The sequence below is a fragment of the Macaca mulatta genome, chromosome 9, assembly GCF_049350105.2.
Source record: "Macaca mulatta isolate MMU2019108-1 chromosome 9, T2T-MMU8v2.0, whole genome shotgun sequence".
Lineage (NCBI taxonomy): Eukaryota > Metazoa > Chordata > Mammalia > Primates > Cercopithecidae > Macaca > Macaca mulatta.
Window position 1 is genome coordinate 145,384,586 of NC_133414.1, and position 21,494 is coordinate 145,406,079.

Sequence of the window (21,494 nt, forward strand, 5' to 3'; positions counted from 1 at the left end):
GGTGTAAGGGAAAAACGCTTGGGATGGTGAAAGAAAGGTGATTCCTTAGGACGGAAACCTTAGTACACGATAAGCACCAGGCCCAGGTTGAAAAATAAAGCATATTTAGGCCGGGCACGGTGGCTCAAGCCTGTAATCCCAGCACTTTGGGAGGCCGAGACGGGCGGCCACGAGGTCAGGAGATCGAGACCATCCTGGCTAACACGGTGAAACCCCGTCTCTACTAAAAATACAAAAAACTAGCCAGGCGAGGTGGTGGGCGCCTGTAGTCCCAGCTACTCGGGAGGCTGAGGCAGGAGAATGGCGTGAACCCGGGAGGCGGAGCTTGCAGTGAGCTGAGATCCGGCCACTGCACTCCAGCCTGGGCGACAAAGCGAGACTCCGTCTCAAAAAAAAAAAAAAAAAGAAAAAGAAAGCATATTTGATGAGGGATATACTAGTTATTATGGACAAGTAATACTGTCCTCACGTTAATCATTCAAGTACTTACTAAGTTCCAACTACCTGACAGAGTTCCTACAAAACCATCACACAACGACAGGACAGAAAATGAAGGGTAGAGGATAAAGCAAGAAGAAACAAGCAGCAGACGGACGAAATCGCCGACCATCAGGAACGTAGAAATGAACCCCTGATGTCACTTCTCCATGGAGCAGACAAGACGGGGGCTTTCGCAGGTGTGCAGACAGCAGCCCCCAGCTGTGTGGCCCAGCGTCCTGAGACCGAAGTCCACCAAGGTCAGCCTAGTTGTACAAGGGCCATATATTTTGACCCAACAATTAACATTCCTGCTCTAACAAGAGACCCCAAAATATCTGAAGCAAGAATAGACAGAACGACAGGAGAAAAACAGCTCTTCAGTGACAGGGAGACTCGGTGCCCTACTTCTAATCATGGAGAGAACCGCCCGACGGAAGATCAGTGAGGTAAGACAGGGCCTCAGGACCCCAACTGCAGAACACCCAACAGCGGCCGAAGGCACGTCCTCCTCCCGCGCGCACGGAACCAAGGGCGCCTCCTCCTCCCTCCCGCGCACACAGAACCAAGGGCGCCTCCTCCTCCCTCCCGCGCACGCAGAACCGAGGGCGCGTCCTCCTCCCTCCCGCGCACACGGAACCGAGGGCGCCTCCTCCTCCCGCGCACACGGAACCGAGGGCGCGTTCTCCCGTGCACACGGAACACTCTCCAGGATGGATGTGGGGCCACTACACAAATCAATACATTTCACAAAACTGAAGCCACACAGTCTGTTCTCTAACCACAAAGAGATAAAGCTAGAAACAAGTAACAGAAGGAAAACCAGAAAATTCACAAACGTGGAAGTTAAACATAAACCACCCACGGCTCCAACAAGAAATCAGAGGGAATCAGGAACACCTCCAGACAAACAGAAATGAGGACGCTGGGGGATCAGCGAAGGCCGCGCGCAGAGGGATGTTTACAGCTGTAAACTAACTTTGCAAATTAAGAAACTAAAAAAAGACCACACTAAGCCCCTAAGCAGCAGACAGAAAGAGTAACAAAGATGACAGAAGAGAGAAAACAGAAAAACAGTCCAAAAACCCAAGAGTTGGTTCTTTGAAAAGCTCAATGAAATCGACAAATTCCCAGCTACATCAGCTAAGATGAAAGAACATTCAAATTACTAAAATCAGAAAAAGTAGGGCTATAACTACCAGCCTCACAGAAATAAAAAGCCGAACTAGAATTCCATGAACTGTGCACCAGACGAGATGCGAGACGAACAGCCGACCAAGAGGAAAGGGACTGAGCAGACCTGTGGCCAGCAAGGGGCCAAGTCCGCCTCAAAAGCCTCCAACAAAGACAAGCCCAGGGCCCAAGGACTCCCAGGCAAACCCTGTCAAACGTCCAAGAATCCACACACTCCTGGGGAGGCAAAGGTGGAAGGATCACTCGAGCCCAGGGGTTCAACCAGCCTGGGCAACATAGTGAGACCCCCGACTCTATCAAAAACAAAAATTAACAAACAGAAAAAAAAAAAAAAAAAAAAAAAACGGCCAGGCGTGGTGGCTGACGCCTGTAATCCCAGCACTTTGGGAGGCCAAAGTGAGTGGATCACCTGAGGTCAGGAGTTCAAGACCAGCCTGCGAAACATGGTGAAACCCCCCCCCTTTTTTTTTTTGAGACGGAGTCTCACTTTGTCGCCCAGGCTGGAGTGCAGTGGCACGATCTCAGCTCACTGCAAGCTCTGTCCCCCGGGTTCACGCCGTTCACCGTGTTAGCCAGGATGGTGTCGATCTCCTGACCTTGTGATCCGCCGGTCTCGGCCTCCCAAAGTGCTGGAATTACAGGCATCCGCCACCACCCCCGGCTGAAACCCCTTCTCTACTAAAAATACAAAAACTAGCTGGGCATGGTGGCGCACACCTGTAATCCCAGCTACTTGTGGGGCTGAGGCAGGAGCATCGCTTGAACCCGGGAGGCGGAGGTTACAGGGAGCTGAGATCGCGCCACTGCACTCCAGCCTGGGTGACAAGAGCGAAACTCTGTCTCAAAAACAACAACAACAACAACAGAAAGACAAAAACAAAAAGAACACCACTCCTGAAACCCTTTCAAAAAGCAGGTGGAGGGACAGGTCCACACTCATTCCACAAGGCCAGCACAACCTGACACCCAGGCTGACAAGGGCACTGCGGGAAAACCCGAGACCTGCGCCCCTCGTGAGCACAGGTGCGAAGACCCCCGATCCCGGCAAGCAGCCCCCACAGCCGAGAGTGAAGGAAACAGACCCCGCGGCTGCCCCACCCGGGCGGGGAGTGGGGGACAGGGCTGGCCTCTGCTGCGCTCTCCTCCCAGCCCCTCCGAGGCCCCTGCCTGAGGTGGCAGCCCCCGGCGCCCCCGCCCACCTTGAGGTCGTCCTTGTAGGGGTCAGTGTTGGCCGTGCTCATGCGCAGGGCCAGCTCCAGCAGCGCCTCCAGGCGGGGGGGCGTGATGTCCTCCACCGGCTTCCGGAGCTCCTCCTCCGCCAGGTCCATGAAGTGCACGAAGAAGTCGCCCTGGTCCATGAGGAAGTAGCGCTTGATGGACCTGCGCCAGGGAGCAGGCGTGAGCACGTCCCACCCGCAGGTGCCCGCCACAGCCAGGGAGCAGGCGTGAGCACGTCCCACCCGCAGGTGCCCGCCACAGCCAGGGAGCAGGCGTGAGCACGTCCCACCCGCAGGTGCCCGCCACAGCCAGGGAGCAGGCGTGAGCACGTCCCACCTGCAGGTGCCCGCCACAGCCATCATGCTAAAACACACCACAACGGGCTAAGCGCTTGGCTCTCGGGCAGGGGCTGTGCGACCACCATGTAGGCTGTGGCAGGAAGAGCCGAGAAAGGGCTGGTGGGCCCTGGGCAAGGAAGGGAGCTGGGGCCCCTGGACAAGGTGACCCGGGGCCTACACCACCGACTGTGCGTGCCAGGTCCTTGAGCTAGAGACCATCTGGCAGTGCCCACTTTCAAAAAGACAAGGCAGAGCTGCCAGAAGAAACCCAGCGATCTCAGCCCCACGTCCCACAGGCTCCGGTTTGAGGGAGGCGAGCGCCCGCACAGGGACAGAGCAGGGAATCACCTGAGGTGTGCCACCAGTTCCTTCTCCTCCATCAGGAAGTCCAGCAGCACCTTGCTGGCATAGTTAAATGCCTTCTCGATCTGCTCCACGTACGCCCGCTCTTTTAACGTGTAGATGATCTCTTTAGCCACCGGGCAGGTGACGTCATGGCCACACTCTCTGACCACATTTAGATATTTTCCTGAAAACAGATAGAAATTAAAAGTTTTATTCTCCACATGGTCGATCTCAGGCCCTAGCTGTCTTCGTCTACACAGGAGGCAGTGGACTGGAAACTGGGCCGCATGAGGCGGCTCCACACCCTTGCTCCCTCCTGGTAAATCACGGTCAGCTGCTACAGACTGAGCGGGTGGCGTCAGGGCTTTGCTGTGGCTCTGCACATCTGGAATTTTCTAACCAAGGGCACAGAAATAATTTCGAAAAGGCATTATGAGAACCAGATGGCTAACCGCTTCCCAACCCTTTCGTGACGGCCCCGATGTGCCGAGTCCAACCCCGCACCGCTGCCCCGGGTCGAGGTCAGGCCCTAACCTGTGTGGTCAGAGACTGAAAACACTGCCGGCCAGCAGGCGCGTGTCTTTGATGGATTTTCCTGTCATGCTAATGGAGTTTTAGAAATCAGAAATGAGAAACAGGGAAGGCACCCGTGAGAGAGCCTTCTAGGGTCAGGGACAAAACAAAGTCCTGGCGATGGAAACCTGATGAAACCTGGCAACAGAGACCATCTCACGGCTTAACTCAGCACTGCAGCCCAGCTCATGGGCCGGTCCTGACCTCGGCCCCACATTCACGGACACCCAGGCTCAGGACGCCCACAGGGTGAGGCGCAGGCTCCCGCGGGAGGGCCTGGGCTGCAGGAGACTCTCCAGGCAGAGCTGTGCTGCGGCCCCGGGCCAGGTCCCCGCTGTGTGCACCGCACCTGTGCTGAGGATCTTGTCCGCCACCTTCTGCAGAAAGGAAGGGATCTGCTGCTGGACGATGGTGTACCGCTGGTCCCAGTACTTGTCATTGTAATCCTCCTGGATCCTCTCCTTCCGCAGCTCGTGCTCCTCGACCATAAACTCACTAAAACCACAGGGAGTGCTTCGGTCACAGGCAAAGCAAGGGCGCCTGTGAGGCAGACGACACACTTCTCCAGGCCGGCAGCGTGGAGGGACCTTAACGGAGGCCAGCATACTTCCAAGTAACGTTCCACAAGGGCCAAGCCTAACCTACCAGTTATTTCTCAACTGTGGGCTAAAACAAACCTAGGGGCCGAGCGCGGTGGCTCACACCTGTAACCCCAGCACTTTGGGAGGCTGTGGTGGGCGGATCACAAAGCCAAGAGATCAAGACCATCCTGGCCAACACAGTGAAACCCCGTCTCTACCAAAATACAAAAAAGCAGCCGGGCGAGGTGGTATGCGACTGTAGTCCCAGTGACTTGGGAGGTTGAGGCAGGGGAATCACTTGAACCTGGGAGGTGGAGGTTGCAGTGAGCCGAGATCACGCCACCACACTCCAGCCTGGCAATGGAGCGAGACTGTCTCAAAAAAAAAAAGAAAAAGAAAAAAAAGAAAACCAAACAAACCTACAAACCTCACTCTGGAACGGAGCATTTAACCTGGGCTCAGGGAGAATGCAGGGTCCGCAGAGCTAGGTGGGAAACTGATTTGTCTTTATCTGCACCTGCCTCTTTTTGGAATTTAGCATTTCCTTCCATGATGAACCCGGGCAACAAAATGATGCTCGTGTGGGGTGCGTGGGGCCAACACGGACAGAAACCAGACATCTCCACGTTGTCATCTGAACAACCTCAAACATCATCTGCTTCGAGTGCGAAGGTGCTTTGTTTAAAGGTGCCCATTGTACCACATTGTATTTGGTCCGTTAGGGAAGACATAGTATGTCCACATCACACATGCATCTTCTGAAAATATTTCAACAACGGTATGTCGACATGATAGACATTAATACAACGCTTTGGGAACTAACATATATTTATGCATTTAAATATATCTTGCCGAAGAGAAGCCGACAGACCCCACCAGATCAGGAAATCCATGCACCAAAGAGGCTGAAGGACCTAGCTGGAGGCAATTTAATGTTCTGCACACAAAAGAATAAGGCCATAAGCAGCTGGGCCATTCCTGTCCTGGGCCGCATGGGCAGCAGCAAGTGGACGCCTGTCTGGTGTGTGCTTTCCTGAGACCACAAGCAAAACAAGGCCAGAGCCCCCCGGAGAGGGCAGCACGCGTCCTCCATGTCCCAGGAGCCCTACCTGTACGGGACAGGGCAGCACGCGTCCTGTGTGTCCCCGGGGAGCCCTACCTGTACGGGACAGGGCAGCACGCGTCCTCCGTGTCCCGGGAGCCCTACCTGTACGGGACAGGGCGGCACACGTCCTTTGTGTCCCGGGAGCCCTACCTGTACGGGTCGTGGATGATGCCCCTGTAGATCCACTTCTCCAGAACCTCAAAGTAGGGAGCGCTGGCCGCCTTGGTCAGGTACAGGCAGAGTTCCTGCGCCTGGCTGTCCCCTGTGTAGCTGAAGCTCCTGTCATGGAGCAGGCTCAGTGTGGACCCCCCAAGACACTCGCCTTTGTCCACCGAGGTGGCTGCGGGGAGAAAGAAAGGCTCACTGCCGAGAAGGAAGTGCACGCCTAGCCTAGCAACAACACTGCTGGGGCCCCACATGCTTCTCCAGCCTTCTTACTGGGACGTGCTGCTGCTTCTCTGGGATACGTATGAACTGTATGGCTGTAGCTGCTGATTTAAGCGGACCAGTGAGAGCCTCCAGGGCTTTCCTCTTGCAAGTTAATAACACATGGAGCAACAGGGGCTTTGGCCGCACGCACCTGCCCTGGGCGGCTGCTCCACAGCCCCTGTGGTCTCTCCTCACACCGGGTGCTGTGTTGAGACACCTGCCACCCACTGCCCCATGCCCCCCGGGCGGGCACGCACCGAGGGAGGCCAGGATGTCCATGGTGCGCATGGCCGGCTGGATGTAGAACCAGAGCTTCTGCAACGAAAGGAGGCCCTGCCTGTGCAGCTGCTCCAGCTGTGACACCAGGATCAGGTGCTCCTTCACCAGAGTGCGCATGGCGGCCGCCAGGGCGTGGTTCACCTGCCCGTACTCGAAGGAAGACTTCTCTTCAATGAACCTATGAGAAAAGCTGTCAGACTTCCTCAAAAAGGCAAGCTGCAGGCACATCCAACGTCTGACATTCTAAGTCTCATCCCAAACAGGAAGCACATGACTCACTCGAACCCCACATCCCAGAGGGGAACTTTTGCCCCTAGGAGGAGATGAGTCAGGACCCTGGACGGTGACTCACAGACCCTCCAAAACTGAGTCTGGCACTGTCCCCATGGTCATCAGGACGGGACCCAACCCCTCCCCCACAACAGGGCACGCCCCCAGCGACCACACCCGGTGCCCACCTGGTCACGGTGGAGTAGCTGGCAGCCACCGGGAGGATCCTGTTCACCAGCTCCCTGATGGACAGGTCCAGGTTGGGGTCCACGAGGAAGGTCCGGCTCTGCCTCCCAGCCAGGGGCTGAGCAGTGACGTACCTCCCGTCCACGCCCACCAGCACGTACAGCAGGTCCTCCACCACGGCCGACTCCTGCGAGGCCAGGGGCAGCGTGCCTGCAGGCACAGACAGCGCTGTGGCCGCGGCCCCCACTCCCACGCCCCCACAGCCACGTGCCTCCTCTGCGGGTCAGTCTCACTCTTGCTCGTCTTGTTTATGGGTATAAAAGGTCGGCCACTGCACTTGGCTTTGACTGACCCCACTGGGCAGCCACAGGCTGAGTTCCGGCCACCACAGGACGCGGCCGGCCTGGGAGGCGGAGGGGCTTGTGTCAAGGTCTCACCACACTGGGCTCTGCGATGCTCAGATAATGGCTGACATTTGAAAAGATGAAGTTAGGAGTTGAAAAGGCAACTCCAGCAGAAGCAGCACTTTCAACATTCGTAAGTACAACTTGGTAAGTCTGGGTTACTCTGGTACAAAAAACCTTGTCTTCAAAAAGTTATCATTTATACGTTAAGAAACGCTGATAATTTCTATCCACACAGCATGAGACGGCTGCAGGACACACAGCTAAGTTTCCTCATGAGGACAGCCACAGGCCGTCACCTACCAAACCCCTCACGTCCCAGGACCAAGTTCTCAGTCCACAGCCTCAGGCGGGCCCTGCCTGGGGGGCCAGGAGGAGCACCAGAGGAAAGCACGATGTTGAAACTGTCCCCATGTGGGCCTGACAGGGCCCCGTGCCAGCCAGACCACACCCAAACCAGGCCCTAGCAGCTCAGGAAGGCTCCAAACAACACGCTTCCAGTTTACAAAATCACTGTCGGCCTCACACGTCTGCTGGGAAGTGTCCTGTACTGCAGGCCTCAAGACTCTGAGCGCAGCTGCAATCCGTCACCAACGCAAGCCCTTCGGCAAAAGCCTCAATCACGATGCAGATCCACATTGTCCTTGTTTTTTTTTCCTTTTTGAGACAAATCTTGCTCTGTCACCCAGGCTGGAGTGCAGTGGTGCAATCTCAGTTCACTGCAGCCTTGAGCACCTAGGCTCAAGCGATCCTGCCTCTTAAGCCTCCCTCAGAGCTGGGAACACAGGCGCACGCCACCATTCCCGGCTAATTTTTAAATTTTTTGTAGAGGTGGGGTCCGGCCGTGTTGCCCAGGCTGGCAGATCTACACTTTTCAACTTCAAGTTCCATTTCTGTCTATTACTCCAGCGGCTTCTCAGGACGACCAACAAAACAGGGACCCCGAGGTCTGCCATTCCTAAAGCAGCAGGTGTGGCGTGGGGGTTCGAGAACAGCAAGTGCATCTTCCAGGAACTGCCTCTGACTCTGCACCACTTCCTTTCCACCCTGTTGGCCTCATTCACCCACAGCCACGAAGTGGCCAGTGCCCATGTGGGGAGAAGCCTCACGGTGGGGTGGGGGTTAGTGTGGATCCGGCTGCCTGACTGTGGAGGGACCTCAAGGCCGGGCACGGCGGCTCACACCTGTAATCCCATCACTTTAGGAGGCCAAGGTGGACAGATCGCTTGACTCCAGTTCAAACCAGCCTGGGCAACATGACAAATTCCCGTCTCTACTAAAAATACTGAAATTAGCTGCGTGTGATGGTGCACGCCTGCAGTCCCAGCTACTCGGCAGGCTGAGGTGGGAGAATCACCTGAGCTTGGGCGGTCGAGGCTGCAGTGAGCTGAGATCACGCCACTGCACTCCAGCCAAGGCAACGAAGTGAGACCCTGTCTCAAGAAAAAAAGAAGTCAGTTGCTTCACCTCCCCAATATTCAACATCCTTGGTGTCTTCTCAACACCTGCGTCGTCGTCTGCGAATCACCACGTCCGAACGACCACTGACCACGTGGCTCCTCCGTGCCGGTGTGGGGAAAAGGCAGGACGCGGGTAGGCAAACAGCTCCGCACGCTGCACAGCAGCGACGAGAGGGAGGACACTGCCGCGGCGGCGCTGGCCAGGTGGACGCCCACACTGTGAGAGGCACGGCGGGAACGTGGAGGGCTGGCAGCCGCCTCGTGCTCACAAGGTCCTGATGCTTTCCAAGGCACGTGTCCTCATCACACACCACTCCAGGGGTGTTTTCCAGAGGACGCTGGCCCCAGGTCATGCAAGGTCCCGTGGTGTGGCACTGGTCAAATCGTGGGGTAAGGGCTGGACAGGCCCTGCACGAACACCACGGTGAGCTCCATTCTCGAGTCTGCACAGGTGGCACGAGGGGGCGGGGACAGTGCGGACAAAGGGAGGCGAGGCAGGCTCGATGCCGGTGGCATGCCTGGGACCTGTGGCCGTGGGAGGGAGGTGGGGCAAGGCCGCCCCTTCCCTAGGGCGCTGAGTGTGCCGAGGGCACCCGCACCCTGACCTGAGAGCCGGCTGCAGGGTTCACAGCCAAGTCCCACACACTTGCTTCCAATCACCGCCATGCGCGTGGCACCCAGCATTATTGGACACAGCCCCTTCCCTGGATGGGGAAACATGGGGGGAAAGCCTGAACACCCCCCTCGGTGCTTCCTGCTCCAGAAAGCTGGTTCCGCTGTGCTCCACTGCTGGGATCTCGGGCACCAGGGACCCGCGCGTCCTTCTCTGAAGCCTCCCTGGGCATCATCAGGAGCTCTCAGATGCCCACTGCTGCCCCGGCCGCCCGCTAAATACCCGCTAAGGGAGTGGCTCTCTCTCCCTAACTCTTCACAGTTGGATTATTACTGAAAACACACTGCACAAAGCAGACTGTTTTCTTTTTTTTTGAAACAGGGTCTTACTCTGTTGCCCAAGCTGGAGTGCAGTGGCATGATCACAGCTCACTGCAGCCTCGACCTCCCAGGCTCAAGTGATCTCCTACCTCAGCCTCCTGAGGAGCTGGGACTACAGGTGCCCGCTACCACACTCGGCTAATTTTTATACTTTTTGTAGAGACTAGTCTTGTCATGTTGCCCAGGCTGGTCTCGAATTCCTAGGCTCAGGTGATCCACCCACCTCACCCTCCCTAAGCGCTGGGATTACAGGTGTGAGCCACCACGCCCGGCCAAAGTAGACTGTTTTCTACACTTTTCATTAACTTACAGCAGAGTTCTGTTTGTTGGGAATGAGGAAAACAGGAGGATTTCATGTCACCGTTCTCCAGGGTTTCTGGCAAAGGCAAGGGTTGGCCTCTCGGTGCCTACACCGCAGAGCTGCGCGAGCAGTGGGAAAGCAGATCGCGTTCCACGCTGCCTCTTGAGTTTGGACTAATAGGCAGAGGCAAGACAAGCAAGACAAGCAGGTATCTCTGTCCTTAAGTTCGTGAAATCTCATTTTTCAATCTAAAAATGTACTTGACTAGGTGTGGTGGCTCACGCCTGCAATCCCACACTTTGGGAGGCCAAGGTGGGCAGATCACCAGAGGTCAGGAGTTCATGACCAGTCTGGCCAACATGGCAAAACCCCACCTCTACTAAAAATACAAAAATTAGCCGGGCGTGGTGGCACCTGCAGTCCCAGCTACTTGGGAGGCTGAGGCAGGAGAATTGCTTGAACCTGGGAGGTGGAGGTTGCAGTGAGCCGAGATCGCACCACTGCTCTCCAGCGACAGAGTGAGATTCCATCTCAAAAGAATTAAAAATAGATAAAAATGTACCCATGAATTGTGACAGATGAACACACCCCGGGTCCCCAACAACATGCCTTGAAATGACTGTGCGGTCTCACTTGCATCTTGTTTACACGAGCACTACTTTAAGAGGCCTCTGGGAGCAGAATCTATGGGAGTTATGAACCGCTGTTCAGAAGTAAGTGCTGCACACAATTCTGGTGCCTGCAGGTCTGCACCAGGGCACCAGGATGCCAGCTGGGGAGGGGCCTGCTGTAGGCTGCCCCACAGCTCTGGCAGGAGGGACGGGAGAAGAACCCTCAAGGACCCAGGGGAGCCACTTTCTGCTGCCACCCTGGGATAGGAATATGGAGGCAGCGGCCAGTCAGCATCGAGCCTCACAACCTGAGGAAGGGCAGGCCCAGGGGAGGGCTGGGCCTCAGAGTGTCCTGCCCAGGGGCCAGAAATAAACCCATCACATACCTATCGGCAGAGCCCGGAAATAAACGCATCACGTACCTATCGGCAAAGCGGTGTCTGTGCTGATGCCAGCACCAATCAGGAAATCCCCGATCAGGGCAGGTCTCTCATACACCCACGCTGGGAAGACAGGGAGGTGCTGGCCCGAATTTTTTTTGTTCTGCTTGTCTCGAAGCATCTTTCTTTTAAGTTCCAGAGACTAGCAAGGACATTTTTAAAAACAAAACCAGAAAGATACACTTTAGTGCAAACACTCAAGACACCTGTAGAAACTAACATCTACAGCAAAGATGATTAGTCAATTTAGCACCTACAAAGAGTCAGCCACACAGAAATGAAATGCAGCTCGATATCCCTGCCACACGAGGGGCTGGGGAGAACAGGGCAGATGGGGAGCCCCAGCCCCTCCTCTCAGGAGTCCAGGTCCAGCAAGGGCCCCCTGGGAAACCATGGGCACCAGCAGTGGGAACCACAGGAGAGGGGGCACCTTGGCACAGAGCCGCTGTTTCAGAGGAGGGTGCCCCATGAACAAGCTGAATTGCTTCTTCCTGGCAGTGACTAGGTCTGAACACCACTTGCTGGGTGAAGACAGGTGTTAGCAATAGACTTGCGTCCTTACCCTGCTGGAGAACGGCCCCAGCGCGACAGGCTGGCTCCTGACATGTGGTCAGAGCGCCTGCCCTCCTGTGCCAGTGGCCGCCGGAAGCTGACAGGTCGGCCTGGGCTGGCCCAGCTTTCGGAAGCACTGACTCCCACTCAGGGCTGGTCAGGCACAGGGCAAGTGCAAACTGTCTCTGCACGTGGCAGCACGACCCAGTCTCCTTACGTGCCACACACAGCGCGGCGCCAGGGCTGAGGGAGACGTGAACAGAGGCCTAGCACCATGTCCAGCACAGAACGTGCCCAGCAAAAACCGGCCAGGCCCTCAGGAGCCGCTGTACTCAACATGCACCACAAGGCCAGGAAGCCTCAGGGACACAGCTCCAAAGGGAGCTTTAAGGTCACAAAGGCAGGAACGTCGCAGCTCCAAGGAGAGAGACTGGGAGATGACTTACATCAAAAGACCAGGGTAGGACATAAAATCAAAACCAAGAACAAGTACCAAATACGGAAGGAATAATAAAAATTATAACAATCTGAAAGCATTCCCTCGAAACTGTCAAAAATTAGAGGAGGGAAATGGGGAGTCAGGATTCGGTAGGCTCAGAGTCATGTGGCCACCTGGCAGCACAACTCCCACGTGGGTCAGAACCTTGTTGTTATTGATTCTTGTGGTTCAGAATTCTTGGTTTTAAAAACAAAAATAAACATATAGAGCTAGGTCATGATCAAGCGTTAAGCCTTGACCTCTCTAAATTGGGATTCATTTTTTTTTTTTTGAGACGGAGTCTCGCTCTGTCGCCCAGGCTGGAGTGCAGTGGCCGGATCTCAGCTCACTGCAAGCTCCGCCTCCCGGGTTCACGCCATTCTCCTGCCTCAGCCTCCCAAGTAGCTGGGACTACAGGCGCCCGCCACCTCGCCCGGCTAGTTTTTTGTATTTTTTAGTAGAGACGGGGTTTCACCGTGTTAGCCAGAATGGTCTCGATCTCCTGACCTCGTGATCCACCCGTCTCAGCCTCCCAAAGTGCTGGGATTACAGGCTTGAGCCACTGCGCCCGGCCGGGATTCATTTTTAATAAACGACAGAGAGACATGCCCTTGCAGCAGGGGTCCGGCACAGCACTGAGTGTGGTGCCTGTGGACAGCCACGGACGCAGTACCTGCTGCAGTGTGGAGCCCGTGGATGGCCATGCATGCAGTACCTGCTGCAGCGTGGGTGCCTGTGGACAGCCACAGACACAGTATGTGCTGCAGCATGGAGCCTGTGGACTGCCATGGACACAGTACCTGCTGCAGCATGGAGCCTGTGGACAGCCATGCACATAGTACCTGCTGTAGTGTGGAGCCTGTGGCTACACTGCCAAGCTGCTTCCTCAGCTCCTCAAGCTCCTGCATGGAGATCTTGGAGGCTGCAGCAGGGACGTTGACGCTGGTGGTACTGCTGCCTGCAGCAGCGGCTGCAAGCTCAGCTCTTTCTTTTGCATTCTGTTGTAAGTACAGCAGAGTCTGAAAACATGTAAAACTGTGTGTTCACGCTGGGCCAACACCTCTTTGGCCACAGTGGGAGAGTAGGGGCGACACCACCAGGACGGCCCCCCACCCTGACAGGCACCCCTGTTAATAGCAAAACGACGCATGCAACAGGCAGGAGCTGAGCGCGACACACACGGGAACTCAAAGTGCCCCAGAGGCTGCTTCTCATGTTTACATCCATCATGGGAGAAGGTCAAAGTGCCCCAGAGGCTGCTTCTCATGTTTACACCCGACATGGGTAATCTTTCATTCTGATTCACCAAAAGTGTCCTACACGGTCTAGAAGCGTTACTGGTGTGAGGGAGGGAGAGCTGACAGGAAGGTGGCGCGGAGAGCAGGAGATGCGACCTCACTCCCAACACGGGCTGCACGGGCGCGGTGTGGCATGTGGCATGGGGACCTACCTCTTTGTCTTCCGTGAGCTTTGACAACAGGTACACCAGCGGGTCAAGGTTCCTCGCATTTTTAGATTTCAGTTCATCATATTTCTTTAGAAAGTCTTCTGGAGTACGAGAAAACTCTGCAATTTTAACCTCAAAAGCACAAACATGAGTGATTTAATGACAATAATTAATAAAACACTGTAAAAAAAAAAAAAAAAAAAACTGTTAAGAAAATTATGCACAATAAGCCAATACAGTTAAATTGGGTAGACTAAATAATCATCCCTCTGAAATAAACTAAGAAAACCCATCTCCATGTTGTGTTAAACTTATCCATATTTTGAGCTAGGCAGTGGCTCACACCTGTAATCCCAGCACTTTGGGAGGCTAAGGCTGGTAGATTGTTTTGAGTCCAGGAGTTCAAGAGCAGCCTGGCCAAAATAACAAAACCCCATTTCTACAAAAAGATTCAAACATTAACAAGGTGTGGTGGCACTCGCCTGTGGTCACTACTCTGGAAGCTGAGATGGGAGGATCACTTCAGCCTGGGACGCTGAGACTGCATAAGACTAGATCGTGCCACCTGCATTCCAGCCTGGGTGATAGAGTGAGACTCTACCTCAAAACAAAACAAAACAAACCTTATCCATATTTCCCATAATGGTTTCTTTCCTTTTGTGCTTCTTCGTATTATTTTAATTTTTTGTAGAGACGGGATTTCACCATGTTGCCCAGCCTGGTCTCAAACTCCCAGGCTCAAGCCATCCACCTGCCTCGGCCTCCCAAAGTGCCTGCGTTACAGGCATGAGCCCCCGCACCCGGCCCTTTTATGCTTCTTCAGGTTTGTACTGGAAGTAGTGACTGGCATTTCCTCCCAGTAGTTTATGCATTCATTGTATACGTTTCACTGTATTCCCTCTGGAATTTATTATTATGTGCAAGCCTAGGAGTTACACTATTTTTTTTTTGACGGAGTTTTGCTTTTGTTGCCCAGGCTGGAGTGCAATGGCGCGATCTAGGCTCACCACAACCTCCGCCTCCCTGGTTCAAGTGATTCTCCTGCCTCAGCCTCCTGAGTAGCTGCATGACAGGCACGCACTACCATGCCCTGCTAATTTTTGTATTTTTAGTAGTGATGGGGTTTCTCCATGTTGGCCAGGCTGGTCTCGAATCCCCAATCTCAGGTGATCCACCCGCCTCGGCCTCCCAAAGGGCTGGGATTACAGGCGTGAGCCACCATGCCCGGCAGGGTTTATGTTTTACTCAGTGATTTACGATGCTTCCCTCAGAATGAACTATAACATGGGTGTCCCTAAACTCTCTATTCCACTCGGCTAATTTGCCTAATTATCCTTATACCATTGTTAACCTGTTTAAATAACTGAAGCATCATAATGTGTTTTTAAAAATAGACTTCAAATTCAAAATCATTTTTTACTGAAAATCTATAATTCTGAATTACATAAAATTTGAATAAAGAAATATCTTAAAGGGATTTCAACATGGTTAAGACCACAGGAATGCACGTCAGGACTCTCCCTCCTCACAGCTGCAGCGGACAGAGTGGGGAAGAGGGAGGGTTCTAGGCCCCGCTTTCTCCTGGGGCCTCCGTTACTCATCTGCACAGTGGGGTGAACCACAGGAGCTGCTGGGGGGAGTCAGCAGAATGAGAGCTGAACACACACAGCCCAAGTACTGTCTGCCATCGTTGCTGGTACCACTGAGGCCACCCAGGAATGGGCACTCACCCTTCACCTTGCACGGCACACAGCTCTGCACCAGGTGTGGCGCTCACCCTGCACCATCCTGACCCCGGGGCGGCGCTCACCCTACACCCTGACCCCGGGGCGGCGCTCACCCTGCAGCCTGCACCGGGGCGGTGCTCATTATGCACCCTGACCCAGGGGTGGGCTTACCCTGCACCATCCTGCACCAGGGGTGGTGCTCACTTTATACCCAGACCCAGGGGTGGGCTCACCCTACACCCTGACCCTGGGGCGGCGCTCACCCTGCAGCCTGCACCGGGGCGGTGCTCATTATGCACCCTGACCCAGGGGTGGGCTTACCCTGCACCATCCTGCACCAGGGGTGGTGCTCACTTTATACCCAGACCCAGGGGTGGGCTCACCCTACACCCTGACCCCGGGGCGGCGCTCACCCTGCAGCCTGCACCGGGGCGGTGCTCATTATGCACCCTGACCCAGGGGTGGGCTTACCCTGCACCATCCTGCACCAGGGGTGGTGCTCACTTTATACCCAGACCCAGGGGTGGGCTCACCCTACACCCTGACCCCGGGACGGCGCTCACCCTGCACCTGGACCCAGGGGTGGGTTCACCCCGCGCCATCCTGACCCCAGAACAATGCTCGCTCTGCACAGAGCTACCCCAAGGGCAGTGCTCACCTTGGCACTGTGAGCAGAGACAGTGGTAGTGACGTACGGGGTCCTGTTCTTTTGAAGCAGGTCAATGTAGACCTCAGCCCCGTCTCCTCCGTGGACACGCAGCAGGCTAAGCAGTTCATTGACGTCATGGTGAATCCGAAATTCACTCATGGTTTTAGCTCTGAGGCACCAACATCACAATATGTTCTTAAGGTAAAAGGGCAGCTACTCATAAAATTTAAACTGTAGAAATAAAACAAAAAAAAATTTTTTTTTCTTTTGAGACGGAGTCTCGCTCTGTGGCCCAGGCTGGAGTGCAGTGGCGCGATCTCGGCTCACTGCAAGCTCCGCCTCCCGGGTTCACCCCATTCTCCTGCCTCAGCCTCCTGAGTAGCTGGGACTACAGGTGCTGCCACCACGCCCGGCTAATTTTTGGTATTTTTAGTAGAGATGGGGTTTCACTGTGTTAGCCAGGATGGTCTCCATCTCCTGACCTTGTGATCCGCCCGCCTCAGCCTCCCAAAGTGCTGGGATTAAAACAAAATTTTTTTAACCCTTAAGGCTGGCCAATGTCAGGCCTTTGACAAACCAAGTTATCAACCGGCCTGGGGCCCCTCCCCCGACACCCCAGCAGCCTCGAGAGGGTCCTCTGCATGGGAATGGGATTCACCTGCCTCCAGCTTCCAGGCGGCCTCCACAGCTCTGGGAGCCATCCCCGTGGGCAGCACGAATGGGGCCTGAGACCCGGGTTCCCTTTCTCCTGCACCTCCCTCCACACACGGGTCTGGGCCAGCAGGGATGCTCGGCTGCTCGCCTCGGCTGGTGGGCGGAGCTTTCTGGTCCCAGATGTGCAGATGGGAGGCAGTGCTTGTGGAGTCTACACAGGGAGCTCTGCACAGGCCCAAGCCATTGACACTGTGCCAGCTCCCGGCACACACAACAAAATCCCAGCTTCCACCCGAGAGGCCCACCCTGGTTCTCAGACCCTGGGGTGCTCGGCCGGAGCTCCATTCACTTGGCCGGCTCTGCATTCCTTCTTCACTCCAGTACCCGTGACATCTCCTTTTCTTGCCCAAGCGTGGCTACCGACAGAGATGCTCTGGTAAGATTTCTACACGTTCCCTACGTGTTTGAGCCAGGTGAGGTTCCACTGCAGCTCCAGCTGCCCCAGGGTCTCACCAGGAGACACGTAACACATACGAGATCGAAGCCGTCACAGACACACCCAAGTGGGCAGCAGAACACTGCGTGGGGTCAGAGTGCAGGGTGAGCGCCACCCCGACTCTCCCAGCAGTGGCTGGTCGTTAGCTTCTGTCACTGAGAGTTCTGCCACAAGGCCATCAAGACAAACACATGGCTGTGTGCGGTGGCTGCTGCCTGAAATCCCAGCATTTCTGGAGGCTGAGTCAGGTGAGTCGCTCAAGGCCAGGAGTCAAGACAGCCTGGGCAACACAGTGAGACTCTGTCTCTACAACAAATACAAAAACTAACTGGGCATGGTAGCATATGCCTGTAGTCTCAGCTACTCGGGAGGCTGAGGTGGATCACTTGAGCCACTGCAGCCTGGCCGACAGAGGGAGACCCTGTCTCAACAAAAAAACAAAACAAAACAAAAAACACACATAGGCAAGGCAACTGGCTATAGATTAAAAAACAAACATAAGCAAACTTTACATGCTTCACAAACATTTCAATTCATCTACACAAGGGTTCCTAATCTGGTATCCATGAATAATCAATAACAGACAAGCCCTTGAAAGTTATGGGCAAAATAATTTGTGAATTTTCTGAGGAGATGGCCCTTCAACAAATTCTCAAAGGCTCTATGACCCAAAAAAGGTAAGCAACCACTCTGTGACAGCTTCAGGAAGACAAGGATGAGTTCAACAAAACATCGAGTACAGAAGACTTGGCACGCACTCCCACAATATGCTAATTCACTAGTGACTATTAGCGTGGGACTCGACACCGAGATTCTAATCCTGTGTGACAGAAGGGCGTATCCGTAGATGAACATCAAATACTGGTCACAGGCAGGGTATCTCTGAAAATGGAAGGAGAGCGACAAGCAGGCATGGTGCCCAAGTTGCTCACATACATGCTTTTGACTCAGGAGGCACTCATGGTAACTACAGTTCAAGCACAAGGCAGGGCACGCGCCACGGAGCCCCACGCAGTCCGGACACTGACATGGCCACTTCCAGGCTGTAGGAACCTGAAAAAGGATGTGTCCTCTCCAAGCTTCTTCTGAAAAGGGGAAGCCCTAGGTCCTGCCTAGACCTGTGGTGGAGAGAAGTGAAATCATCCTGAAAAAGCACAAAAGGGCCCATACGTGGTAAGTTCTTACAGTGTTGTTACCAGGAAAGCAGAAACAAACACGCGGCCACTGTTACTACCTGGAGGTATTAACTCAGTTACCTGAGAAATGGTTAAGTTTGCAAAAGGAAAATTGGGTCCCAATCATTGACAATATCTTAAACTACCAGTTGCTTTTCTAAGTCACGGGAGCCCTGGATGAGGCCCTGCAAACTACCTGCGAAGCAGAAGGACAGCCCAAAACTTTCCGGCCAGCGGCCTCTTCAAATCCAAAGGGAGCCTGTTTCACCCACATTCTACTGGGCTCCCCGAGGACTGCAGGTTGCCCTGTAGCTGCTGGACTGGGACACACTTTGGTCATGCTAGGTGGCAAGAAAACCATCTGCCACCAAAACAAAGCAGTCCCTCACCAGACACAAGTCGGGAGAGAAAGCTACCTCTGAGGAAAACCATCTGAGTATTTACTGAAAAACTACCTCCCGGGCATGGTGGCTCCCGCCTGTCATCCCAGCACTTTGGGAGGCCAAGGTGGGCAGATCACGAGGTCAGGAGATTGAGACCATCCTGGCTAACATGGTGAAATCCCGTCTCTACTAAAAATACAAAAAAAAAATAGCCGGGCGTGGTGGCGGGCGCCTGTCGTCCCAGTTACGGGGAGGCTGAGGCAGGAGAATGGCGTGAACCCGGGAGGCAGAGTTTGCAGTGAGCCAAGATCGCGCCACTGCACTCCAGCCTGGGTAACAGAGCAAGACTCTGTCTCAAAGAAAATAATAATAATAATAAAAAAATTAAAACTACCTTCAGGAAACTTCCCATCTCTTCTAGAAATAGAAGCACAGATGCCCGCACGTCATGAGTGTTCACCCTGTGAGGAGCCTGCTGCTCTCCCTGAATGTGCGGACCCGTCCTCCAAAAGGGCAGCCTGCGCCCGCACAGAGTTCCCCCCCTTCGGGAGACCTCTGGAAAAGTCCTGGGGCAACTCTGGGGTGTCACGGTCACGGAGGTTGCTCTCGGTACTTAGAGGGCCAGGGCCAGGGACGTTAATCATCCAGACAGCTGTCCCACCAGAACGTGTCCCTCTCGAGCTCTGAGGAACTGTTTAGCTTCGGCCGCTTACTTGGTCTTCTTGATGCTCCTGAATTCTTACTATTAATCACACAAACGGGCAGGCCCAGCGTCTGTGACTGGGCGGGACTGAAGTCCTTTTCACAGAGGCTGTGAGCTACGCAGGGACATGAGGGCAGCAAGCCATCCAGGTGCCAAGGCAAGAGACCGAGGGCACGAGCTATTCCAGTATAATAAAATACATTAAACAACAAGTTATACTAGATGTAAATCATAAACATGATTACATATAAATATCATTAATCATTAGTTCATAGCAACCACTCTTCATTCCAATATTATAATAATCCTCGCTCTACAATCATAACCTAGGAAAAACCAGGCCATACAGAGCCATACAGAGCTGAAGGTACACGCTGAGAAGTGACCAGAAGACAGTGTGAGCCTCTGTTATGCCTGGGCAGGGCCACTAGAGGGCTCTTTGCTCCACTGGTAACGCCAGCATCTGGGAAGATGCCTATTTCCAAGTGGACTGGGGTCTAGCGGTAGCGTCGGTGCTAAGGAAAAACACCCACTACTTAGCAGACCAGGAAAGGGAGTCTCCCTGTCCCCGGGGGAGTTCAGAGAAGACTCTACTCCTCCACCTCTTTGTGGAGGGTCTGACATCAGTCAGGCCCGCCCACAGTTATCCAGAGGCCTAACGGTCTCCTTGTGATGCTGTGCTTCAGTGGTCATGCTCCTAGTCCGTTTTCATGTTCCATCCTGTGCACCTGGCTCTGCCTTTTTTATATTACCAAAATAGTGAAAAATTATTTTATAATACCAAAATTAGTGAAAGTACTAAAAGTCTCTGATATTCAGAAATAATGGCATAAGCTGTCTCTCTCTGTGCCTCGGCTGCCAGGCAGGGAAGGGCCCCTGTCCAGTGGACACGTGACCCACGTGACCTTACCTATCATTGGAGATGGCTCACACTCCTTACCCTGCCCCTTTGACTTGTATCCAATAAACATCAGCACAGTCTGGCGTTCAGGGCCACTACTGGTCTCCACGTCTTGGTGGCAGGGGTCCCCTGGGCCCAGCTGTCTTTTCTTTGATCTCTTTGTCTTCTGTCTTTATTTCTACAACCTCTCATCTCCGCACACAGGGAGAAAAACCCACTGACCCTGTGGGGCTGGACCCTACAAGGACGCGAGCTGAGGAAGCCAGGCACGCATGCCACAATCCACCACAGACAAGCAGGGCACACACTCCCCATGAATAAGTGATTAAAACACAGAGGGGCGTGAACAAGAGCCTCTGCTGAGAGCTCAAAGCTAACTGTACAAATTGGTGTGAAAAATTATTTTACCACTTGTGGAAAATGCCAAGAGCCCAAAGGCTTTCACAGAGACAGAAAATACAGTCAGGCATCACTCAGCGTTCTGACAAATGCCTGGCCAACATGGTGAAAACCAGTCTCTAACAAAAATACAAAAATTAGCCAGGCCTGCTGGCGCACACTTGTAATCCCAACTACTTGGGAAGCTGAGGTACGAGAATCGCTTGAACCCAGGAGGCAGAGGTTGTAGTGAGCCCAGATCGTGCCACTGCACTCCAGCCTGGGCGACAGAGACTCTATCTCCAAAAGAAAAAAGTGAAACGTATGGTTACATGATTTCCTTCTTAGCAATCATCAGTCACTGGCAGACCTAGATGGTGTAAGGCCTACGATAAACCTAAGCCACCTAGTGGAGCCTCCTGCTTGTGGGCCACAAACCTGCCCAGCAGGTGGCTGTGCTGAACACTACGCAACTGTAACACAGAGGTATTCGTGTACCTAAACACGGAAAAAGTACAGGGGCAGGCATGGTGGCTCACGCCTGCAGTCCTAGCTCTTTGGAAGGTTGAGGGAGGAGGACCACTTGAGCCCAAGAGTTTTGAGGCCGCAGCGATCTATGAGCTATGATCGCACCACTGCACTCCAGCCTGGATGACAGAACGAGAAAGCTACAGCCTCTATCCGCCACCGGGAACATTCTCTGCAGTAGATCTGAAGCCTCCACTGCTTCCCCCGTGTTGTCAATCA

The 21,494-nt window shown here is 54.2% G+C and overlaps 1 protein-coding gene across 4 annotated transcripts in view; it reads right to left on the bottom strand.

Annotated features, from left to right (window-relative positions):
• The window catches only part of TUBGCP2 (tubulin gamma complex component 2), a 28,746-nt gene that overhangs the window by 6,566 nt on the left and 686 nt on the right, over positions 1-21,494 (bottom strand). Inside the window, exons 2-12 of one of the 4 annotated variants that reach the window (XM_077947916.1) lie at positions 16,716-17,127; positions 16,067-16,288; positions 13,685-13,813; positions 13,077-13,253; positions 11,187-11,346; positions 6,998-7,205; positions 6,518-6,717; positions 5,982-6,171; positions 4,495-4,640; positions 3,576-3,756; positions 2,871-3,051 (exon numbers count right to left, since the gene is read on the bottom strand). In XM_077947916.1, the coding sequence (XP_077804042.1) occupies positions 2,871-3,051; positions 3,576-3,756; positions 4,495-4,640; positions 5,982-6,171; positions 6,518-6,717; positions 6,998-7,205; positions 11,187-11,346; positions 13,077-13,253; positions 13,685-13,813; positions 16,067-16,216 (1,722 nt within the window). In that variant the 5' untranslated portion in view covers positions 16,217-16,288; positions 16,716-17,127. Of the gene's footprint in view, positions 1-2,870; positions 3,052-3,575; positions 3,757-4,494; positions 4,641-5,981; positions 6,172-6,517; positions 6,718-6,997; positions 7,206-8,756; positions 8,827-11,186; positions 11,347-13,076; positions 13,254-13,684; positions 13,814-16,066; positions 16,289-16,715; positions 17,128-19,159; positions 19,647-21,494 lie in introns of those variants that run through there. The other 3 variants (XM_015148507.3, XM_077947915.1, XM_077947918.1) reach the window with 3 other exon arrangements.